This window comes from Sinohyriopsis cumingii, chromosome 5, assembly GCF_028554795.1.
Source record: "Sinohyriopsis cumingii isolate HCF-2022 chromosome 5, ASM2855479v2, whole genome shotgun sequence".
Classification (NCBI taxonomy): Eukaryota; Metazoa; Mollusca; class Bivalvia; order Unionida; family Unionidae; genus Sinohyriopsis; species Sinohyriopsis cumingii.
The window spans coordinates 71,434,833-71,458,025 of NC_142965.1; the positions used below are offsets into that span (position 1 = coordinate 71,434,833).

At 43.6% G+C, this 23,193-nt stretch overlaps 2 protein-coding genes across 2 annotated transcripts; both read left to right on the top strand.

The window, feature by feature from the left end:
* Positions 1 to 6,808: 6,808 nt before the first annotated feature.
* On the top strand, positions 6,809 to 13,327 carry LOC149799411 (uncharacterized). The gene is made up of 2 exons (XM_089958753.1): positions 6,809 to 7,273; positions 8,075 to 13,327. Exon 2 carries the CDS (start codon positions 8,970 to 8,972, stop codon positions 13,311 to 13,313), a length of 4,344 nt encoding a protein of 1,447 aa, XP_089814879.1. The 5' UTR covers positions 6,809 to 7,273; positions 8,075 to 8,969; the 3' UTR covers positions 13,314 to 13,327.
* Positions 13,328 to 15,602: 2,275 nt separating this feature from the next.
* Positions 15,603 to 21,955, top strand: LOC149799412 (uncharacterized). The gene is made up of 2 exons (XM_089958752.1): positions 15,603 to 20,584; positions 21,386 to 21,955. Exon 1 carries the CDS (start codon positions 15,612 to 15,614, stop codon positions 19,980 to 19,982), a length of 4,371 nt encoding a protein of 1,456 aa, XP_089814878.1. The 5' UTR covers positions 15,603 to 15,611; the 3' UTR covers positions 19,983 to 20,584; positions 21,386 to 21,955.
* The last annotated feature ends 1,238 nt before the right edge of the window (positions 21,956 to 23,193 follow it).

A 23,193-nucleotide genomic window follows, 5' to 3' on the forward strand; every position in this document is an offset into this window, starting at 1 on the left:
CACTGGACTCATTCAGTTTCCAACGAAGAAACTTAACTACATGGATGTCCATAACATTCTGTCAGCGAGCTTCACAGTCCAGCTGTGACCTTTGACCCTGCCGTGCCCATTTAGTAACCAATGAATCACTCACTTAAAGAATCATCAGAAGCAGCAGGCAGGCTCCCCAGCAAAACATACATTATAAATAAAAAGTTTACTGGACATAGATAAGTTTGTATAAATTGACATTAATTCTATTAATGATCATTCAATATATGCACACACCCGTTGTGTTTTTAGAAATATAATATTTTGTTCATCAGCTCTCTGTCCAATGATACAGCTGGCTTAACTAGACACACTTTAAACTGCTTGTGTAACCTTCAAGTGAATAATAACCAGACCCAACTGATTATGTGACCATCAAGTGATTACCAGACCCAATCGCTGTGTGTGTGTGTGTGTGATATGGATTTTTTAAGTAGCTTTTAACAATTTTTCAGTCATATCGCTACGATGTCTGAAGTGTGACAGTTTATAGTGATGTCTAGCACTGGGGCATCATGCCACAAACATGTAGCATGATGTCCCACCCAGTCACATTATCCTGACACCAGGCTGACGAGTTCTAATACTAACCTCTTAAAGCTTTTGTATCAGGCAAAGCAGCTGTTAGTACCATTTTTGTAAGTCTTTGGCATGACTCGGCTGGGGATCAACCCACGATCTCCCACATCCTAGGCGGATGTTCTAACTACTAGGCCAATGAAGCGGTCACCCAACTGACCTTCAAGTAAATACTAAAGTCCATCTGATGGATAGCTGACTTTGTATATGGCTGATGTGAACATTTTTGCCATTACATGCAATAAAACATTTCCAGTGCAATAGACTTAATATTCCAGTGAATGTCCAAATGACAGGTCATTCATGGTTAATTACATTTTAAGAGTTTTTCATTTTAAAATTCACTTTACTGTTTTCTATGTACATTCATACTACTTGCCTGCATTATAACATGGCAGTTGGGGTCTAAATGACAATTGCGGGAAGGAATAAAAAAATGTAAAATTTGAGAAATGTACGTGTGTCATTGGGAATGGGAATAAACAAAATACCAGTTAAAAGTAAAGCAATAATTTAAAGCTTTATTTTGTTATTTGACAACACATATTGTTATATTTTTAATACAACAATTTAGGCATAATGCTTCTGACAGTGATGGATGCTGAAAATTCTAAATATCATAAATTAAAATTCTGAACCGTAGGTAATGAATACCGCATTATATCTGTAATTGTATGAAGTCATTATAATAATTCGGCACGTATTCTGTCTTCAAAATGTTATGAAAATGAATGTGTGTGTGTGTGTGTAATTTGGATTTTTAACGTAGCCTTAACAATTTTGTAGTCATATTGCTATGAAGTTTGCAGTGTGGCAATTTATAGTGCTGTCTAGCACTGGGGCATCATGCCGCAGACATGTAGCATGATGTCCCACCCAGTCACATTATCTTGACACCAGGATGACCAGTCCTAACACTAACCCTTTAATGACGAGCACCGTGCAAGGCAGATATTAATACCATTTTTATAAGTCATTGGTATGACATGGCCGAGGACCAAACCCATGACCTTCTGCATCTCAGGCAGATGCTCTAACCACTAGGCCACTGGAGCAGTCAGGAAAATGAATACAAGGGATCAACCATGTAAACTGGGAGTTCTGGGTTTGGAGGCATCAAAATGGGGTCTATGAATTTTGTGGAAAATAAATTTAAATCCCAAATAATATTCTTGCTCTAATTTATTTGTTGTTGTTGTTCTAGGGTTTAACGCCATTTTTCAGCACAAGATAGGCTATACATGGCAGCCAGGATAAATGGTGGAGGAAGAACCCTGGAAAACCCAGGGAAGAACCACCGACCCACGAGAAGCTACTGGCAGGCTTTCCCGCTTATCCACTCTAGCCGAGCCTTGGACTCGAACCCACGCAGCCAGAGGTGAGATGGCAGTGATCCAGAACGGTGAGTGCTTTAGACCACTCGGGGCCCCCGCTCTGATTTAGAGAAGAAAAAATAATTACATTCATTATATCGATTGAGGAAAAATAAACTAATCTTTTAAAAGAAAAGAAAATCTTTTGGTTTGCAGGAAAATCCAAGAAAACCCAAGAAATTATCAGGTCAGTTCCTAAGCAACACTTTCATAACACTAAAAAAAAAGATGAAAAACGATTGATTCAGTCAAAATACACATCCAGGTCAATACTACTTTTATACACTCTATAAAAATGTATATTATGGTTTTATGGTATTTTCTTAATTCTCACTTTTGTTCCTGCTTTGCTCATTTTCTCCAAAACAGTGCTGAATCAGGGTTCATACAAGACTTTTACGATGAAATTTAAAAACTTTAAAAAAACATTTAAAAACCTTGAACATACTTTTTCAAAACCTTCAATTACATTCAATATTTATTTAAGGGAGCACTGTAGTGTAATTCAGTTTATTTTCAAATTGAAATGCAACAGACTTTACGAAAAGAATACATGCAACAATACCATAATTTTGCTATTTGTATTTATTATTATTACAAGTTGGCTACAGGAAACTGCATGATGCACAAGTCAGATTCTGGGAACAATCATTAACATAACAACAAGAACCTCTAATGGCAGAAATAATCACAGAATCACTTAGAAGTCAGCAACATATATAATCATTTAAACAGAAAAAAATAAAAATGTTCTGGAGCAAACAAGGTAGGTCCAAAGATGTGTACAGGTGATGTCACTGAGTCTTGATTATTTTTGTTTCTTTTCAACGAGCTGGTCCATCTCCTTCACGACAACCACCTTGTCCCTGATACTTCTCCTCAGAGGTTGATTCTGCCAACAATGGAAGGTGACCATACTTTTTTGCATCAAGAGACTTTTTGTCTGCAGATTTCTCCGTGGTTGGAATGTCAGACACAAGTCTGCAACGCTTTTAGTTCCTGTAAGTCTTTGTCTTTTGCCTTCCTCTTGAGAGATTATTTATCTGCTTCTTTTGCTTTTTTCATTTATTCCATGTGCTGTTTGTACTTATTTCTGGCACTAGATGCATAAGCAAGTAGCTCATTGGTCACAGGAACACAGGCAGGCCCTCATGCATTTTTCAGTGCCTGGCCACAAAGAATTCTTTCTGCAAATTTTCAGTTGTCTGTTTGTTCAAAATGAATCCTCGCTTTACTGTTGCTTGGCAATGGGATATAAGTAGAAGCTGCTTGGCCATGGGACATAAGAAGCTGGCCATGGGACATAAGAAGAAGCTGGCCATGGGACATAAGTAGAAGCTAGCCATGGGACATAAGCAGAAGCTGACCATGGGATATAAGTAGAAGCTGGCTAAGTATAAACTGCTTGGCCATGGGACATAAGAAGAAGCTGGCCATGGGTTATAAGTAGAAGCTGGCCATGGGATCTAAGAAGAAGCTGGCCATGGGATCTAAGAAGAAGCTGGCCATGGGATATAAGTAGAAGCTGGCCATGGGACATAAGAAGCTGGCCATGGGATATAGGTAGAAGCTGGCCATAGGACATAAGAAGAAGCTGGCCATGGGACATAAGAAGCTGGCCATGGGACATAAGTAGAAGCTGGCCATGGGACATAAGCAGAAGCTGGCCATGGGATATAAGTAGAAGCTGGCTAAGTATAAACCGCTTGGCCATGGGACATAAGAAGAAGCTGGCCATGGGATATAAGTAGAATCTGGCCATGGGATCTAAGAAGAAGCTGGCCATGGGATATAAGTAGAAGCTGGCCATGGGACATAAGAAGCTGGCCATGGGACATAAGAAGAAGCTGGCCATAGGATATAAGTAGAAGCTGGTCATGGGATATAAGTAGAAGCTGGCCATAGGACATAAGAAGAAGCTGGCCATGGGACATAAGAAGCTGGCCATGGGATATAAGTAGAAGCTGCTTGGCCATGGGACATAAGAAGCTGGCCATGGGACATAATAAGAAGCTGGCCATGGGACATAAGAAGCTGGCCATGGGACATAAGAAGATGCTGGTAATGGGACATAAGCAGAAGCTGGCCATGGGATATAAGTAGAAGCTGGCTAAGTATAAACTGCTTGGCCATGGGACATAAGAAGAAGCTGGCCATGGGATATAAGTAGAAGCTGGCCATGGGATATAAGAAGAAGCTGGCCATGGGACATAAGTAGAAGCTGGCCATGTGATATAAGTAAAAGCTGGCCATGGGACATAAGAAGAAGCTGGCCATGGGATATAAGTAGAAGTTGGCCATGGGAAGTAAGAAGAAGCTGGCCATGGGACATAAGAAGAAGTTGGACATGGGATATAAGTAGAAGCTGGCCATGGAACATAAGTAGAAGCTGGCCATGGGATATAAGAAGAAGCTGGCCATGGGACATAAGAAGCTGGCCATGGGATGTAAGTAGAAGCTGGTAATGGGACATAAGTAGAAGCTGGCCATGTGATATAAGTAGAAGCTGGCCATGGGACATAAGAAGAAGCTGGCCATGGGACATGAGTAGAAGCTGACCATGGGATATAAGTAGAAGCTGGCTAAGTATAAACTGCTTGGTCATGGGACATAAGAAGAAGCTGGCCATGGGATATAAGCAGAAGCTGGCCATGGGATATAAGTAGAAGCTGGCCATGGGACATAAGTAGAAGCTGGCTATGGGACATTAGTAGAAGCTGGCCATGGGATATAAGTAGAAGCTGGCCATGGGACATAAGTAGAAGCTGGCCATGGGACATAAGTAGAAGCTGGCCATGGGACATAAGTAGAAGCTGGCCATGGGACATAAGTAGAAGCTGGCCATGGGATGTAAGTAGAAGCTGGCCATGGGATATAAGTAGAAGCTGGCCATGGGATATAAGTAGAAGCTGCTTGAATCCTAAAATCCATCCCACAGATCAGCATACTCTTTCTTGTCATTCTCAAAGTTGATCATAAATCCAGTTTATAACTAGATCAAAATCCTAACACTATCATTTGCAACAGAATTTTTTCAAACTGTTTCATAAGCATATCGACAGTTTCTTCGTTAATCATATTGCTGCCTCAACATCCTCCAGCCATCTGTATCATAAATTAGTTTCTCATAAATGAAAATCTACTTCCACCATGATGCTGGCTTTGAAAATTCTGGTTATGTACTTCTGCTTTTAAAAAATTATACCTATCTGTTTCAGTTGTAACCATTTGGAGAGATGACAGAGTAGCACCAGAGTAAGCAATTTTCCTAGGAAAAGATGTTCTGCAATGTTTATTTGTTACCAATGGCAGATTGTAACATTTGTAATTTCCCTTATCATTTAAAAGTGCAAATACTGTGAACATACATCATGCTTTACATTCAACATTAATACTGCCTTATGCTGTGACATTGTTCCAATTTCAGCTAGTTCAGTTTTTTGAGAATACATTTATTTCTCAAGTAATTACCCGTGAGAGCAAAAGTGGGAATGATGGTGTCTCGCAACATCCATAAAATCTTCCCTTCTGGCAGGGGAGTCATGAAACAGGTGAAAGACTGCAGACAAAAGAGTTTCTATATCCCACGTGGCAGCTGAGCAACCTCTTCTAAAAGCATTGTGCAACACATGTACCAGACTACAGGAATTTCATCCCTGCCACTACTATTCCAACTGCATCTTGCAAGAATCTTTGCACCTTCACACTCACAATGGGTCCATCCATGAACAACTGTATAAGGCCTCTGTGGTGATAACTGGACTCAAGTGTGCAAGTATGTCCTCTGCTTTTGCATAGCCAAGGAAGAGAGTGTGTGTGTGTGATTTGGATTTTTAACGTAGCTGTAACAATTTTTCAGCCATATCGTGATGATGTCTGCAGTGTGGCAGTTTATAGTGATGTCTAGCACATTATGCTGACACCATGCCAACCAGTCCTAACACTAACCTCTAAATGTTGAGCACCAAGCGAGGCAGCTGTTAGTACCATTTTTGAAAGTCTTTGGTACGACTTGGCCAGGGATTTAACCCACGACCTACCGCATCCGAGGCAGACACTCTAACCACTAGGCCACCGGAGTGGTCCAGCCAAGGAAGAGAGAGTCGTAATAAATTGTCTTGACACAATCTGAATGGCATATTCGGATATATATGTCCATTTGTATTCCTGAAAGTCAGCATAAAGACTTTCATCAAAAAGCTTGGACCAAATATTCTTCCTTAGCTCAAAAGCAAAACAGATAAAGTCCAAAGGTCCACAAATAAATTGTTCTCTTATCTGCGCTAGCAAAGGAAGAATCAATCTCACTGTTCTGTAAGCATAGCTCTAAATACCGGACCGTTATCTGAACATAAATTCATGCAGATGACTGTTAGTGATCTGAACATGAATTCATGCAGATGACTGTTAGTGATCTGAACATGAATTCATGTGGATAACTGTTAGTAATCTGAACATGAATTCATGTGGATTACTGTTAGTGAACTTCAATGGCCTATCATCTTTGCTTTCTGAACATCATTGTTTGTTACATATCTGCTGAGATCAATGGATGTCAACCTGGATGAGGACACAGATGCTGCAGCTGCAGACTTAATACTACAAGGGTTGCAAAATAAGTCATCAAAGATGCATCTCCATCAATATATTGGTACAAGTGATGAAGTGGCTGCAAGACACCACTCCTGAAAACAATCAAATAGTAATAAATCCAACATATTGTTTCTATTCTGATACTTCATTACACAAATATAGACACACACAAAGAGCATGTTAATACTGCTTAAAGTAAATATTCAAGAAATATTGTTTTTATGTAGGAAGATGGTTGTGATGTTTTACCCCAACCCCTTGTATTATACATGTATTTATAAGTCTGTAAGTGGAGCCAGGTAAGCTTTGTTTTTCCAAGTGCCTAAGTTGGCTAATCCTCTTACGTAACCCAGTCTTTGTTTGAGCTCTTGAGTGGAAATCTGGCGGGAATCTTTGTACATGGGAACACGTGACGTAGACAACTTCAAAGAGCCGGAAGCCGACAATGGTAGGCTGGACCGTACATGGGGACACACAGACTGACATTTTTATGATTGACAGTTCGATCAAATGACCAGAGTCCGTCGCCATCCAATCGGGATGCGTTGTAGGTGGGACTTGATTCGAGAAACTGGCGTAAGACTGGTACAAGCCTGAAATTCGTCAGTTGGTGTTTAAGAGTCGCAGTGACACACACTCCGTTAGCCATTCGTAAAAATTGGCGGAATTTAGGAAATTCATGAAATAGCTTCGATCAGGTAAGTTTGATGTTACGTTGATTCTGCTTGATACGACTGCTGTTAATTGAAGAGAATTTGTCGTATGTATACATTTTACTTGTATTGAAGTATGAATAGTTAATTATGACCTTAATAGTTTGCATTTTTTTCATGACTTTAGCTAGTACTTTTGTTTACGATTGATTACGATGTTGATTCGTTGCCTCATTATTCATAATGTTACCATGTACACCTTATTTGTGAGGCGAAAATGTTCTCTTCTTTCGCTAGTAATATGTGTGCATATTATTTCGTGGATTATTACGTTTACGCCCTTTTGAAAGGACGATTTGTATTTGTGAAGAATTGTATTGCTCGCTAGCCGCTATAAGAATTAATATTGTAATTCTTTGCGTAGTTATATTTTGGTAGACAAGAAATTTGTTTACGTAATGATAGATTTTGCCATTGAGTAACGGATTGCCGTTTATCACCATTTGAATGTGAATATTGTGGATTTGGTACGCTTGTGTAGGAAATATATATAAATATATATAAATATATAGATAGTCATATTACTAATCGTAGTAATATTTTAGTACAATCGTATTTAAAATATTTTGTATGTATATACTGATAGGGCTCAGTATGTAGATATTTGAATCCTTTGTGTGATTGTGTTATGGCGCCATTTTTGTAAGCGGCGGAAGTGTATGGGAATTTCGATGTGTGCGCATGCGCGACCCAAATGTCCCGCCTTAAACTGATGGTTCAGTTCAGTGACGTAGTGTGAGGGAAGATTTTTATAACCCTATGCTAATGCATTATACCTTTCAACAGGAAGCTTTCGGGGGACGAAAGAATTTCAGAGAATTTCGGGGGACGAGAGAAGTTCAGAGAATTTCGGGTGACGGTGAGAGATACCGAGTGAATTTCGGGTGACCTCAAGGAATATCGTCAAGGGTTCCGGATACTAGAAGAGGAACCGGAAGTCAAGACAACGGCAAGGAACAAGGATTATAGAAGAGGAAGCGGAAGTGGAGATCACGAAAGGAGAGAAAGACAAGGGAACGAAGAGATTTAGATGAGTAGCACTCAAGAAGGGAAAAATCTCCTCACACTGTGAACTCAAATGATGATCAAAGGGATCATTGGGTGAAAGAGAGACATTGATTACTTTAAATTCTTTTAAATTTCATTTATTAAATTGTTATTGTTTAAATTTCATCTTTGTATTTCTTTTAATTTAACTGTCGGCATTGCTGACTGGGGGCTCGTAGCCATAAATATATTTAGTCAATAAATAATATAGTGTCCAGAATTAACCTTCTGAATAAGGACCAGGGGAACTTCTCATAATTCGTTAAAGTCTATAAGAAGAACCCCACCCCTAGACCACTACACCCCCACAGTGGGCGCTTCGTCCGGGATATGAATTAGACATATATATTATTTTGGGACTTAAAGTTATTGGTAGAAGTATTAGTGAACAGTGTGAGATATTTTCCATTCTTTGTATTTGAAATTTTGTGATTTTCTCATCTTGTATTTTTATTGTCATATGTGCAGGCTTTGTAGATCTTCCATTCATAGCAGTACGTGTGAAGCAGATATCGAACAAATATCTTACCTGAACGAAACTAGTTGTTGTCGACAGGTAAGTATTTAAACTGGTATTACAAATATCTGTATATTGTTTGAATTTTGAGACAAGGTATCACTTTACATTAGTATAATGGCTACCGAACGACAAATGATAAAGGAATACCGCGCCATGGGGTCGGAAGATCTTGGATACGAGGGAGATCGCCTGGCAACCTTTATAGAAGAAAGGATCAAGGAATGGAAGGCCGAAAAAGCAGCGGAAAGAGAAGCCCAGAGAGAACTAGCCAAGATAGCAGCGGACCAAGAGTTAGCCAAGATAGCAGCGGACCAAGAGTTAGCCAAGATAGCAGCGGACCGAGACGCCCAGAAAGAGCTGGAGCTAGCCAGACTCGCTCACACTCTGGAGATGGAAAAGGTCAGAGTTGAAGCTAGGACCAACGGACGGGACGACGCCAGTACAAGCTCTGGAACAACCGGCCGACCTTCCATCGACCACCGGATAGTCCAGGTCAACATGTCACGCTTCAATGATAGGGAGGAGGCTATTGACGATTTTCTCGTCCAGTTTGAGAAACTCGCACGCGCTCATCAGGTCCCTGAACAGCACTGGGCCATTAATGTCTCAGCATTTTTGCAAGGTGCAGCTCGGGAAGTCTACCACGGCTTAACTGCAGAAGAGGCTGATGACTACACTGCCCTCAAGAAGGCGCTTCTCTGCCATTATCGGCTGACCGCCGAGACTTACCGGAAACTTTTCCGGGACTCGGTGAAAAAGGTAACAGAGACCCACTCTCAATTCCACAACCGTGTTCGAGGTTTATTTGAGAAGTGGATGAAAATGGCCGAAGTCGAACGCACGTACGAAGGGCTACGCGAGGTAATACTCAAGGAACATGTCCTGGGTACTTACCGTCGCGAGTTGACAGTTTTCTTAGCAGAAAGAGAACACCGGACGCTCGAAGAGATCGCTAACATGGCGGAGCGATACGAGCAGGCGCACTCGAAGAGTGGAGGTTCCGGGGTTGCTGACCGACCCCGACCCTCTGAGTCGCGTCGTATGGGGGAGGTTGAGCCGGCTGTCCGTAACCGTCAGGGCGACGGGAAGGTCGGAGGGGCACCTACAGGTAGGGCTGCCGCCTATCGACCTGGACAGGCCTCACCCACGAAACCAGGACTTGCAAGTCGGCGAGGGCCGCCGACATGTTTTAATTGCAAGCGCCTGGGGCATTTTGCCAGGGACTGTCCCAAGGGCAGGCAGACCCAGGTGAATGTCGTAGCTAAGAAGGAAGGTGTGCCGGAAGCGAGTCGCAACCCAGCCAACCTTGCGGCCGCAACTGTCAATGGTGAAGGCGCCACCATCTTGTATGACACTGGGTGCAGCGTCCCCGCGCTTGTCGACAAGAAATATGTCAAGCCGGAGGACTATACAGGGGAGGTAATAGAAGTTCAGTACGCGAACTGCGCGCGTGACTCATTACCAGTAGCTGTCATTGACCTCGATTCACCATACGTGAAGGGGAAAATTGAAGCTGCTTGCTTGGAGGGGCTATCACATGACGTCATATTGGGTTGCCGTTATGTGTTACCCCAGCCGAACCCCGAAACCTGCACACCTATGCCAGTGAGTGCTGTTGAAACCAGGGCCATGAGTCGACAGCCGAAACAAAAGCCAATCCAAGTTACATCGACACCGGTTAGTAATGTTATTCCAGCGGAGTTAAGGAAGCTGCAACAGGAGGACGCAACTCTGGCGCAGTTGCACAAACACGCAGAAGCGGGAACAGAAAGGGAAACTCCGAACGGCGCGGTGAAGTTTGTCTACAAGAAGGGAATCTTGTATCGCCACGCCAGGAAACACAACGAACACTTCAAGCAAGTCGTCGTGCCAAAGGAAAAGCGTTGCGAAGTACTGAAACTTGCACACGAGAGTCTCATGGGTGGACACATGGGAATTGCTAAGACGCGTGACCGTCTTGTAAAAGAGTTTTACTGGCCAGGGGTCCAGGGAGACGTAAAACGGTTCTGTCTCTCCTGTGACAAATGCCAGAGAATGGCACCGAAAACGGATCAACGACCCATCCCTTTGGGGAGTACGCCCCTTATCGATGAACCATTTAGACGTGTTGCCATGGATTTAATCGGACCGATAAAACCCGCGTCTGCGCACGGAAATCGATATATTTTAACGGTTGTCGATTATGCTACACGCTATCCGGAGGCCGTTGCGTTGCGTAACATTGACACGGAAACCGTCGCGGAAGCTCTGTTTGCGATCTGGTCAAGAGTCGGAGTGCCCGACGAGATCTTGACCGATCAAGGAACACAATTTATGAGTCGTGTGATGGCGGAGGTGAATCGTCTCATGTCGATTAAACACCTCACGACTACACCGTATCACCCCCAATGTAACGGATTGGTCGAACGGTTTAATGGGACCTTGAAAAACACGCTCAAGAAATTGTGCGAAGGCCGCCCCAAGGATTGGGACCGGTATATTCCGGCCATGCTTTTTGCATACCGGGAAGTACCGCAAGCGAGTTTGGGGTTCTCTCCCTTTGAACTCTTGTACGGGAGAACCGTACGCGGCCCAATCGCCGTACTGAGACAGCTGTGGACAGACGACCACGCTGTAGAGGAAGTACGCACTACCTACCAGTACGTCGCGGACTTGCGCAACAAACTGGAAGAGGTTTGTTCTCTCGCGCAAGAAAATCTCAAACGAGCTAAGGCGCAACAGGCGAAAAATTACAATAAGCGCGCAAAACCACGTCAGTTTGAGGTAGGGGACAAAGTGTTGTTGTTGTTGCCCCAGGAACACAACAAGTTGCAAGTTTCCTGGAGGGGTCCATACGTCGTCACCAAGAAGGTCGGAGGTCAAACCTACCGGATACAGCTACCGACGAAAGAGAAATTGTACCATGCCAATTTGCTCAAGAGGTACCGGGAAAGGGAGACCGCCAGCGATTTTGTTGTCGCAGCGATAGTCACCGAGGATATCGAAGGCGATACGGAAGGTGCTAACACTGTCCCGAGCTGTCCATTAACGAGGGCCGAGACTCCGTCGGACGTGGAGTGTGACCCCATGTTAACTGAAGGGCAGCGGAACGAGATAGAGACCTTGCTGGCCGGATATTCCGACGTGCTAACAGAAAAACCCGGGAGGACGACGCTTGTCGAGTTCGGGTTAAAGATGGTGGACGACCGACCAGTTCAGCGTAAACCCTACCCCTTGCCCCACGCGAAACGACAAGTTGTAAGGGAAGAAATCGAGCAGATGATTGCTCTGGGAGTAATCGAACCTGCCGACTCTCCGTACAGCTCACCAGTAGTCTTAGTGCAGAAGAAGGACGGCACCCATCGGTTCTGCGTCGACTACCGGAAGCTGAATCAGGTGACAGAATTTCAAGTTGAAATGCTACCTGACCCCGAACATATCTTCGCTTCGGTCTCGAAAGCGAAATATTTTTCCAAACTGGATTTGTCCAAGGGGTATTGGCAAATTCCGGTAAGGAAAGAAGACCGACCGAAGCTTGCTTTTGCTACTCCCGACGGGACATACCAATGGTTGGTGATGCCGTTCGGGGTACAAAACGCGCCCAGCGTCTTTACCAGAATGATGCGGAAGTTGTTGGAGCCCTTGCGCGATAGGGGTGTCCACAACTTCATGGATGACCTCTTGTTAGCTACAGAGACATGGGGTGAACACCTCGCTCTGTTAGCTGACGTTTTGGAGCGGCTACGTCAGGAGGGCTTGACAGCCCGCCCTTCCAAATGTCACCTTGGTTTCAGGACATTAGACTATTTAGGACATACCCTGAGCCAAGGCACGCTGTCTCCAGAGAAGTCGAAGGTGGAGCAGTTGAGAAACGCCGCACGCCCCACCACGAAAACGGAAGTGAGGTCATTCCTGGGACTGGCCGGATATTACCGGAGGTATGTCGCTAATTTCAGCGCGATTGCGGGCCCGTTGTCTGACCTAACCAAGAAACGGACCCCGAGTAAGTTCGTTTGGACAGATGCGTGTGAGCACGCATTCCAAACGCTAAAGGATAGACTTACATCCGACGCAGTTGTTCGTCTACCGGACTTGGATAAAGAATTCGTTCTGCGCACCGATGCATGCGACACGGGACTGGGAGCAGTACTACTCCAGGAGCATGACAAGACGCTTTTTCCTGTCGCATACGGCAGCCGGAAGTTGTCTGCTGCCGAGAAGAATTACTCAGTATCGGAGAGGGAATGTCTTGGAATCGTGTTCGGCATATCACGGTTCGAGCGATACCTATATGGACGTAAGTTCATATTGGAGACCGACCACCAACCACTCGCCTATCTGGCGCAGGCAAAGTTGTCCAATGGTCGATTGATGCGATGGTCGCTGTTTTTACAGCAGTATCAGATGCAGATCAGATACGTGAAAGGATCTGAAAACGTAGGCGCAGATTTCATGAGTAGAAGCGCCGAAATGATATAGATCATTTGTTATATTTTCGTGTTCATACTCAGTTTAGCATTTAGTTCATTTTGCTGATTTTGTTCTTTATATCGTGTAACACTTTTGCTTTTTTAGTTTGAGTGAATAAAATCCTGATTTTATTCTCAAGCGTGGGGGGATGTGATGTTTTACCCCAACCCCTTGTATTATACATGTATTTATAAGTCTGTAAGTGGAGCCAGGTAAGCTTTGTTTTTCCAAGTGCCTAAGTTGGCTAATCCTCTTACGTAACCCAGTCTTTGTTTGAGCTCTTGAGTGGAAATCTGGCGGGAATCTTTGTACATGGGAACACGTGACGTAGACAACTTCAAAGAGCCGGAAGCCGACAATGGTAGGCTGGACCGTACATGGGGACACACAGACTGACATTTTTATGATTGACAGTTCGATCAAATGACCAGAGTCCGTCGCCATCCAATCGGGATGCGTTGTAGGTGGGACTTGATTCGAGAAACTGGCGTAAGACTGGTACAAGCCTGAAATTCGTCAGTTGGTGTTTAAGAGTCGCAGTGACACACACTCCGTTAGCCATTCGTAAAAATTGGCGGAATTTAGGAAATTCATGAAATAGCTTCGATCAGGTAAGTTTGATGTTACGTTGATTCTGCTTGATACGACTGCTGTTAATTGAAGAGAATTTGTCGTATGTATACATTTTACTTGTATTGAAGTATGAATAGTTAATTATGACCTTAATAGTTTGCATTTTTTTCATGACTTTAGCTAGTACTTTTGTTTACGATTGATTACGATGTTGATTCGTTGCCTCATTATTCATAATGTTACCATGTACACCTTATTTGTGAGGCGAAAATGTTCTCTTCTTTCGCTAGTAATATGTGTGCATATTATTTCGTGGATTATTACGTTTACGCCCTTTTGAAAGGACGATTTGTATTTGTGAAGAATTGTATTGCTCGCTAGCCGCTATAAGAATTAATATTGTAATTCTTTGCGTAGTTATATTTTGGTAGACAAGAAATTTGTTTACGTAATGATAGATTTTGCCATTGAGTAACGGATTGCCGTTTATCACCATTTGAATGTGAATATTGTGGATTTGGTACGCTTGTGTAGGAAATATATATAAATATATATAAATATATAGATAGTCATATTACTAATCGTAGTAATATTTTAGTACAATCGTATTTAAAATATTTTGTATGTATATACTGATAGGGCTCAGTATGTAGATATTTGAATCCTTTGTGTGATTGTGTTATGGCGCCATTTTTGTAAGCGGCGGAAGTGTATGGGAATTTCGATGTGTGCGCATGCGCGACCCAAATGTCCCGCCTTAAACTGATGGTTCAGTTCAGTGACGTAGTGTGAGGGAAGATTTTTATAACCCTATGCTAATGCATTATACCTTTCAACAGGAAGCTTTCGGGGGACGAAAGAATTTCAGAGAATTTCGGGGGACGAGAGAAGTTCAGAGAATTTCGGGTGACGGTGAGAGATACCGAGTGAATTTCGGGTGACCTCAAGGAATATCGTCAAGGGTTCCGGATACTAGAAGAGGAACCGGAAGTCAAGACAACGGCAAGGAACAAGGATTATAGAAGAGGAAGCGGAAGTGGAGATCACGAAAGGAGAGAAAGACAAGGGAACGAAGAGATTTAGATGAGTAGCACTCAAGAAGGGAAAAATCTCCTCACACTGTGAACTCAAATGATGATCAAAGGGATCATTGGGTGAAAGAGAGACATTGATTACTTTAAATTCTTTTAAATTTCATTTATTAAATTGTTATTGTTTAAATTTCATCTTTGTATTTCTTTTAATTTAACTGTCGGCATTGCTGACTGGGGGCTCGTAGCCATAAATATATTTAGTCAATAAATAATATAGTGTCCAGAATTAACCTTCTGAATAAGGACCAGGGGAACTTCTCATAATTCGTTAAAGTCTATAAGAAGAACCCCACCCCTAGACCACTACACCCCCACAGTGGGCGCTTCGTCCGGGATATGAATTAGACATATATATTATTTTGGGACTTAAAGTTATTGGTAGAAGTATTAGTGAACAGTGTGAGATATTTTCCATTCTTTGTATTTGAAATTTTGTGATTTTCTCATCTTGTATTTTTATTGTCATATGTGCAGGCTTTGTAGATCTTCCATTCATAGCAGTACGTGTGAAGCAGATATCGAACAAATATCTTACCTGAACGAAACTAGTTGTTGTCGACAGGTAAGTATTTAAACTGGTATTACAAATATCTGTATATTGTTTGAATTTTGAGACAAGGTATCACTTTACATTAGTATAATGGCTACCGAACGACAAATGATAAAGGAATACCGCGCCATGGGGTCGGAAGATCTTGGATACGAGGGAGATCGCCTGGCAACCTTTATAGAAGAAAGGATCAAGGAATGGAAGGCCGAAAAAGCAGCGGAAAGAGAAGCCCAGAGAGAACTAGCCAAGATAGCAGCGGACCAAGAGTTAGCCAAGATAGCAGCGGACCAAGAGTTAGCCAAGATAGCAGCGGACCAAGAGTTAGCCAAGATAGCAGCGGACCGAGACGCCCAGAAAGAGCTGGAGCTAGCCAGACTCGCTCACACTCTGGAGATGGAAAAGGTCAGAGTTGAAGCTAGGACCAACGGACGGGACGACGCCAGTACAAGCTCTGGAACAACCGGCCGACCTTCCATCGACCACCGGATAGTCCAGGTCAACATGTCACGCTTCAATGATAGGGAGGAGGCTATTGACGATTTTCTCGTCCAGTTTGAGAAACTCGCACGCGCTCATCAGGTCCCTGAACAGCACTGGGCCATTAATGTCTCAGCATTTTTGCAAGGTGCAGCTCGGGAAGTCTACCACGGCTTAACTGCAGAAGAGGCTGATGACTACACTGCCCTCAAGAAGGCGCTTCTCTGCCATTATCGGCTGACCGCCGAGACTTACCGGAAACTTTTCCGGGACTCGGTGAAAAAGGTAACAGAGACCCACTCTCAATTCCACAACCGTGTTCGAGGTTTATTTGAGAAGTGGATGAAAATGGCCGAAGTCGAACGCACGTACGAAGGGCTACGCGAGGTAATACTCAAGGAACATGTCCTGGGTACTTACCGTCGCGAGTTGACAGTTTTCTTAGCAGAAAGAGAACACCGGACGCTCGAAGAGATCGCTAACATGGCGGAGCGATACGAGCAGGCGCACTCGAAGAGTGGAGGTTCCGGGGTTGCTGACCGACCCCGACCCTCTGAGTCGCGTCGTATGGGGGAGGTTGAGCCGGCTGTCCGTAACCGTCAGGGCGACGGGAAGGTCGGAGGGGCACCTACAGGTAGGGCTGCCGCCTATCGACCTGGACAGGCCTCACCCACGAAACCAGGACTTGCAAGTCGGCGAGGGCCGCCGACATGTTTTAATTGCAAGCGCCTGGGGCATTTTGCCAGGGACTGTCCCAAGGGCAGGCAGACCCAGGTGAATGTCGTAGCTAAGAAGGAAGGTGTGCCGGAAGCGAGTCGCAACCCAGCCAACCTTGCGGCCGCAACTGTCAATGGTGAAGGCGCCACCATCTTGTATGACACTGGGTGCAGCGTCCCCGCGCTTGTCGACAAGAAATATGTCAAGCCGGAGGACTATACAGGGGAGGTAATAGAAGTTCAGTACGCGAACTGCGCGCGTGACTCATTACCAGTAGCTGTCATTGACCTCGATTCACCATACGTGAAGGGGAAAATTGAAGCTGCTTGCTTGGAGGGGCTATCACATGACGTCATATTGGGTTGCCGTTATGTGTTACCCCAGCCGAACCCCGAAACCTGCACACCTATGCCAGTGAGTGCTGTTGAAACCAGGGCCATGAGTCGACAGCCGAAACAAAAGCCAATCCAAGTTACATCGACACCGGTTAGTAATGTTATTCCAGCGGAGTTAAGGAAGCTGCAACAGGAGGACGCAACTCTGGCGCAGTTGCACAAACACGCAGAAGCGGGAACAGAAAGGGAAACTCCGAACGGCGCGGTGAAGTTTGTCTACAAGAAGGGAATCTTGTATCGCCACGCCAGGAAACACAACGAACACTTCAAGCAAGTCGTCGTGCCAAAGGAAAAGCGTTGCGAAGTACTGAAACTTGCACACGAGAGTCTCATGGGTGGACACATGGGAATTGCTAAGACGCGTGACCGTCTTGTAAAAGAGTTTTACTGGCCAGGGGTCCAGGGAGACGTAAAACGGTTCTGTCTCTCCTGTGACAAATGCCAGAGAATGGCACCGAAAACGGATCAACGACCCATCCCTTTGGGGAGTACGCCCCTTATCGATGAACCATTTAGACGTGTTGCCATGGATTTAATCGGACCGATAAAACCCGCGTCTGCGCACGGAAATCGATATATTTTAACGGTTGTCGATTATGCTACACGCTATCCGGAGGCCGTTGCGTTGCGTAACATTGACACGGAAACCGTCGCGGAAGCTCTGTTTGCGATCTGGTCAAGAGTCGGAGTGCCCGACGAGATCTTGACCGATCAAGGAACACAATTTATGAGTCGTGTGATGGCGGAGGTGAATCGTCTCATGTCGATTAAACACCTCACGACTACACCGTATCACCCCCAATGTAACGGATTGGTCGAACGGTTTAATGGGACCTTGAAAAACACGCTCAAGAAATTGTGCGAAGGCCGCCCCAAGGATTGGGACCGGTATATTCCGGCCATGCTTTTTGCATACCGGGAAGTACCGCAAGCGAGTTTGGGGTTCTCTCCCTTTGAACTCTTGTACGGGAGAACCGTACGCGGCCCAATCGCCGTACTGAGACAGCTGTGGACAGACGACCACGCTGTAGAGGAAGTACGCACTACCTACCAGTACGTCGCGGACTTGCGCAACAAACTGGAAGAGGTTTGTTCTCTCGCGCAAGAAAATCTCAAACGAGCTAAGGCGCAACAGGCGAAAAATTACAATAAGCGCGCAAAACCACGTCAGTTTGAGGTAGGGGACAAAGTGTTGTTGTTGTTGCCCCAGGAACACAACAAGTTGCAAGTTTCCTGGAGGGGTCCATACGTCGTCACCAAGAAGGTCGGAGGTCAAACCTACCGGATACAGCTACCGACGAAAGAGAAATTGTACCATGCCAATTTGCTCAAGAGGTACCGGGAAAGGGAGACCGCCAGCGATTTTGTTGTCGCAGCGATAGTCACCGAGGATATCGAAGGCGATACGGAAGGTGCTAACACTGTCCCGAGCTGTCCATTAACGAGGGCCGAGACTCCGTCGGACGTGGAGTGTGACCCCATGTTAACTGAAGGGCAGCGGAACGAGATAGAGACCTTGCTGGCCGGATATTCCGACGTGCTAACAGAAAAACCCGGGAGGACGACGCTTGTCGAGTTCGGGTTAAAGATGGTGGACGACCGACCAGTTCAGCGTAAACCCTACCCCTTGCCCCACGCGAAACGACAAGTTGTAAGGGAAGAAATCGAGCAGATGATTGCTCTGGGAGTAATCGAACCAGCCGACTCTCCGTACAGCTCACCAGTAGTCTTAGTGCAGAAGAAGGACGGCACCCATCGGTTCTGCGTCGACTACCGGAAGCTGAATCAGGTGACAGAATTTCAAGTTGAAATGCTACCTGACCCCGAACATATCTTCGCTTCGGTCTCGAAAGCGAAATATTTTTCCAAACTGGATTTGTCCAAGGGGTATTGGCAAATTCCGGTAAGGAAAGAAGACCGACCGAAGCTTGCTTTTGCTACTCCCGACGGGACATACCAATGGTTGGTGATGCCGTTCGGGGTACAAAACGCGCCCAGCGTCTTTACCAGAATGATGCGGAAGTTGTTGGAGCCCTTGCGCGATAGGGGTGTCCACAACTTCATGGATGACCTCTTGTTAGCTACAGAGACATGGGGTGAACACCTCGCTCTGTTAGCTGACGTTTTGGAGCGGCTACGTCAGGAGGGCTTGACAGCCCGCCCTTCCAAATGTCACCTTGGTTTCAGGACATTAGACTATTTAGGACATACCCTGAGCCAAGGCACGCTGTCTCCAGAGAAGTCGAAGGTGGAGCAGTTGAGAAACGCCGCACGCCCCACCACGAAAACGGAAGTGAGGTCATTCCTGGGACTGGCCGGATATTACCGGAGGTATGTCGCTAATTTCAGCGCGATTGCGGGCCCGTTGTCTGACCTAACCAAGAAACGGACCCCGAGTAAGTTCGTTTGGACAGATGCGTGTGAGCACGCATTCCAAACGCTAAAGGATAGACTTACATCCGACGCAGTTGTTCGTCTACCGGACTTGGATAAAGAATTCGTTCTGCGCACCGATGCATGCGACACGGGACTGGGAGCAGTACTACTCCAGGAGCATGACAAGACGCTTTTTCCTGTCGCATACGGCAGCCGGAAGTTGTCTGCTGCCGAGAAGAATTACTCAGTATCGGAGAGGGAATGTCTTGGAATCGTGTTCGGCATATCACGGTTCGAGCGATACCTATATGGACGTAAGTTCATATTGGAGACCGACCACCAACCACTCGCCTATCTGGCGCAGGCAAAGTTGTCCAATGGTCGATTGATGCGATGGTCGCTGTTTTTACAGCAGTATCAGATGCAGATCAGATACGTGAAAGGATCTGAAAACGTAGGCGCAGATTTCATGAGTAGAAGCGCCGAAATGATATAGATCATTTGTTATATTTTCGTGTTCATACTCAGTTTAGCATTTAGTTCATTTTGCTGATTTTGTTCTTTATATCGTGTAACACTTTTGCTTTTTTAGTTTGAGTGAATAAAATCCTGATTTTATTCTCAAGCGTGGGGGGATGTGATGTTTTACCCCAACCCCTTGTATTATACATGTATTTATAAGTCTGTAAGTGGAGCCAGGTAAGCTTTGTTTTTCCAAGTGCCTAAGTTGGCTAATCCTCTTACGTAACCCAGTCTTTGTTTGAGCTCTTGAGTGGAAATCTGGCGGGAATCTTTGTACATGGGAACACGTGACGTAGACAACTTCAAAGAGCCGGAAGCCGACAATGGTAGGCTGGACCGTACATGGGGACACACAGACTGACATTTTTATGATTGACAGTTCGATCAAATGACCAGAGTCCGTCGCCATCCAATCGGGATGCGTTGTAGGTGGGACTTGATTCGAGAAACTGGCGTAAGACTGGTACAAGCCTGAAATTCGTCAGTTGGTGTTTAAGAGTCGCAGTGACACACACTCCGTTAGCCATTCGTAAAAATTGGCGGAATTTAGGAAATTCATGAAATAGCTTCGATCAGGTAAGTTTGATGTTACGTTGATTCTGCTTGATACGACTGCTGTTAATTGAAGAGAATTTGTCGTATGTATACATTTTACTTGTATTGAAGTATGAATAGTTAATTATGACCTTAATAGTTTGCATTTTTTTCATGACTTTAGCTAGTACTTTTGTTTACGATTGATTACGATGTTGATTCGTTGCCTCATTATTCATAATGTTACCATGTACACCTTATTTGTGAGGCGAAAATGTTCTCTTCTTTCGCTAGTAATATGTGTGCATATTATTTCGTGGATTATTACGTTTACGCCCTTTTGAAAGGACGATTTGTATTTGTGAAGAATTGTATTGCTCGCTAGCCGCTATAAGAATTAATATTGTAATTCTTTGCGTAGTTATATTTTGGTAGACAAGAAATTTGTTTACGTAATGATAGATTTTGCCATTGAGTAACGGATTGCCGTTTATCACCATTTGAATGTGAATATTGTGGATTTGGTACGCTTGTGTAGGAAATATATATAAATATATATAAATATATAGATAGTCATATTACTAATCGTAGTAATATTTTAGTACAATCGTATTTAAAATATTTTGTATGTATATACTGATAGGGCTCAGTATGTAGATATTTGAATCCTTTGTGTGATTGTGTTATGGCGCCATTTTTGTAAGCGGCGGAAGTGTATGGGAATTTCGATGTGTGCGCATGCGCGACCCAAATGTCCCGCCTTAAACTGATGGTTCAGTTCAGTGACGTAGTGTGAGGGAAGATTTTTATAACCCTATGCTAATGCATTATACCTTTCAACAGGAAGCTTTCGGGGGACGAAAGAATTTCAGAGAATTTCGGGGGACGAGAGAAGTTCAGAGAATTTCGGGTGACGGTGAGAGATACCGAGTGAATTTCGGGTGACCTCAAGGAATATCGTCAAGGGTTCCGGATACTAGAAGAGGAACCGGAAGTCAAGACAACGGCAAGGAACAAGGATTATAGAAGAGGAAGCGGAAGTGGAGATCACGAAAGGAGAGAAAGACAAGGGAACGAAGAGATTTAGATGAGTAGCACTCAAGAAGGGAAAAATCTCCTCACACTGTGAACTCAAATGATGATCAAAGGGATCATTGGGTGAAAGAGAGACATTGATTACTTTAAATTCTTTTAAATTTCATTTATTAAATTGTTATTGTTTAAATTTCATCTTTGTATTTCTTTTAATTTAACTGTCGGCATTGCTGACTGGGGGCTCGTAGCCATAAATATATTTAGTCAATAAATAATATAGTGTCCAGAATTAACCTTCTGAATAAGGACCAGGGGAACTTCTCATAATTCGTTAAAGTCTATAAGAAGAACCCCACCCCTAGACCACTACACCCCCACAATGGTGAAGGATGGAAGGAAGAAAGTTATTTCTTTCATTGGCCACACAACCCTGTGTCCAGGTATTGTAAAGTATTTGTTAAGCTGTTAGGCTATTCTCATGCCAAAATTGGAGATTTACTCATGGTTAGTTGCCATTTACTCATGGTTAGTTGCCAGATACTGTGTCTCATGACCCTAGTAGTGTTATTTTAGCAGCAGTTTATACATGAAAATATAAATAAAATTAGACAGGAAATATAGGTACAACTGCTGGTATTCCAACTTAGTACAAACTACCCCCATCTTTTAAATCTTTTGTAAGAGGCTCATTTTTTCTTTTGTCTTAAATGTATCAATATTTAGATGCATGCCAAAAAAATGCTATAATCAACAACTTGATCATGCAGATGCTTCACATGGAAAAATATGTGCAGTTTAAAACATCTGAGGTACTATTATAAAATTAGTCTGGTTCTCTGATTAATTTCACTAAAAGCTAATGTGACAAATCTGTACAGTTATCCAGATGTTACCACATCATATTTCCATAGTTTTTCCTTTTTTATTCCATAAGTCTATTTTAAGTATCATTTTCGTAAGAATTAAGGCAAAATCGTAAAGGTTGGCAGGTCTGCTTTTTGATTACATAGTGTCAGAAAAAAAATCACCAGTTGTTTTTATTCTAAATAATTTTGTTAGATTTGAACACTGTCATGTGCCTTGAGGAGGGTACATCTGATAGAGAATAACTTTAGAATTAATATCAGCAGTCAAAAGATTGTGACTTCACTTACCTTTTGCATCAGTTGCTACCATTACTTCTCCCATGCTTGAAACATCAAGATTATTCTTGCACAACTTCCCTTTCGCTTATTGCTTTGATTCTTCCTGAGCTATCTACTGTATTTAGGATTCAACAGTCATTGATCATTGAAAAGACAAGTGCCCAGCCGCGTTTTGGCCTCACAACGAAAACTTTTAAACAGAAAGCCTGGATGAAAGGGATACAATACTTCCAGTCACATTGTGTTCTTTTGTCATCTTCACTGGTGGCTGGTACAAAGCAACTAGTTTTTATTTTATTTTCTAGTGTATAAAAGTCAGGTGAATATGATATTCCTATAATTTACCAACTTTTACAAATCTAGGCCAATTTTTTCAAACTTTCAAAAACTTAAAAATGCTTTTTAAATTTTAAAGACTCTAAAAACCTTGCAAACCCTGTGAATGGAGGAGTCTTCCACAAAAGGAGCAGA

Bases quoted from the DNA above. Each gene is read 5' to 3' on its own strand.
- LOC149799411 (XM_089958753.1), top strand. From the start codon at position 8,970: ATGGCTACCGAACGACAAATGATAAAGGAATACCGCGCCATGGGGTCG.
- LOC149799412 (XM_089958752.1), top strand. From the start codon at position 15,612: ATGGCTACCGAACGACAAATGATAAAGGAATACCGCGCCATGGGGTCG.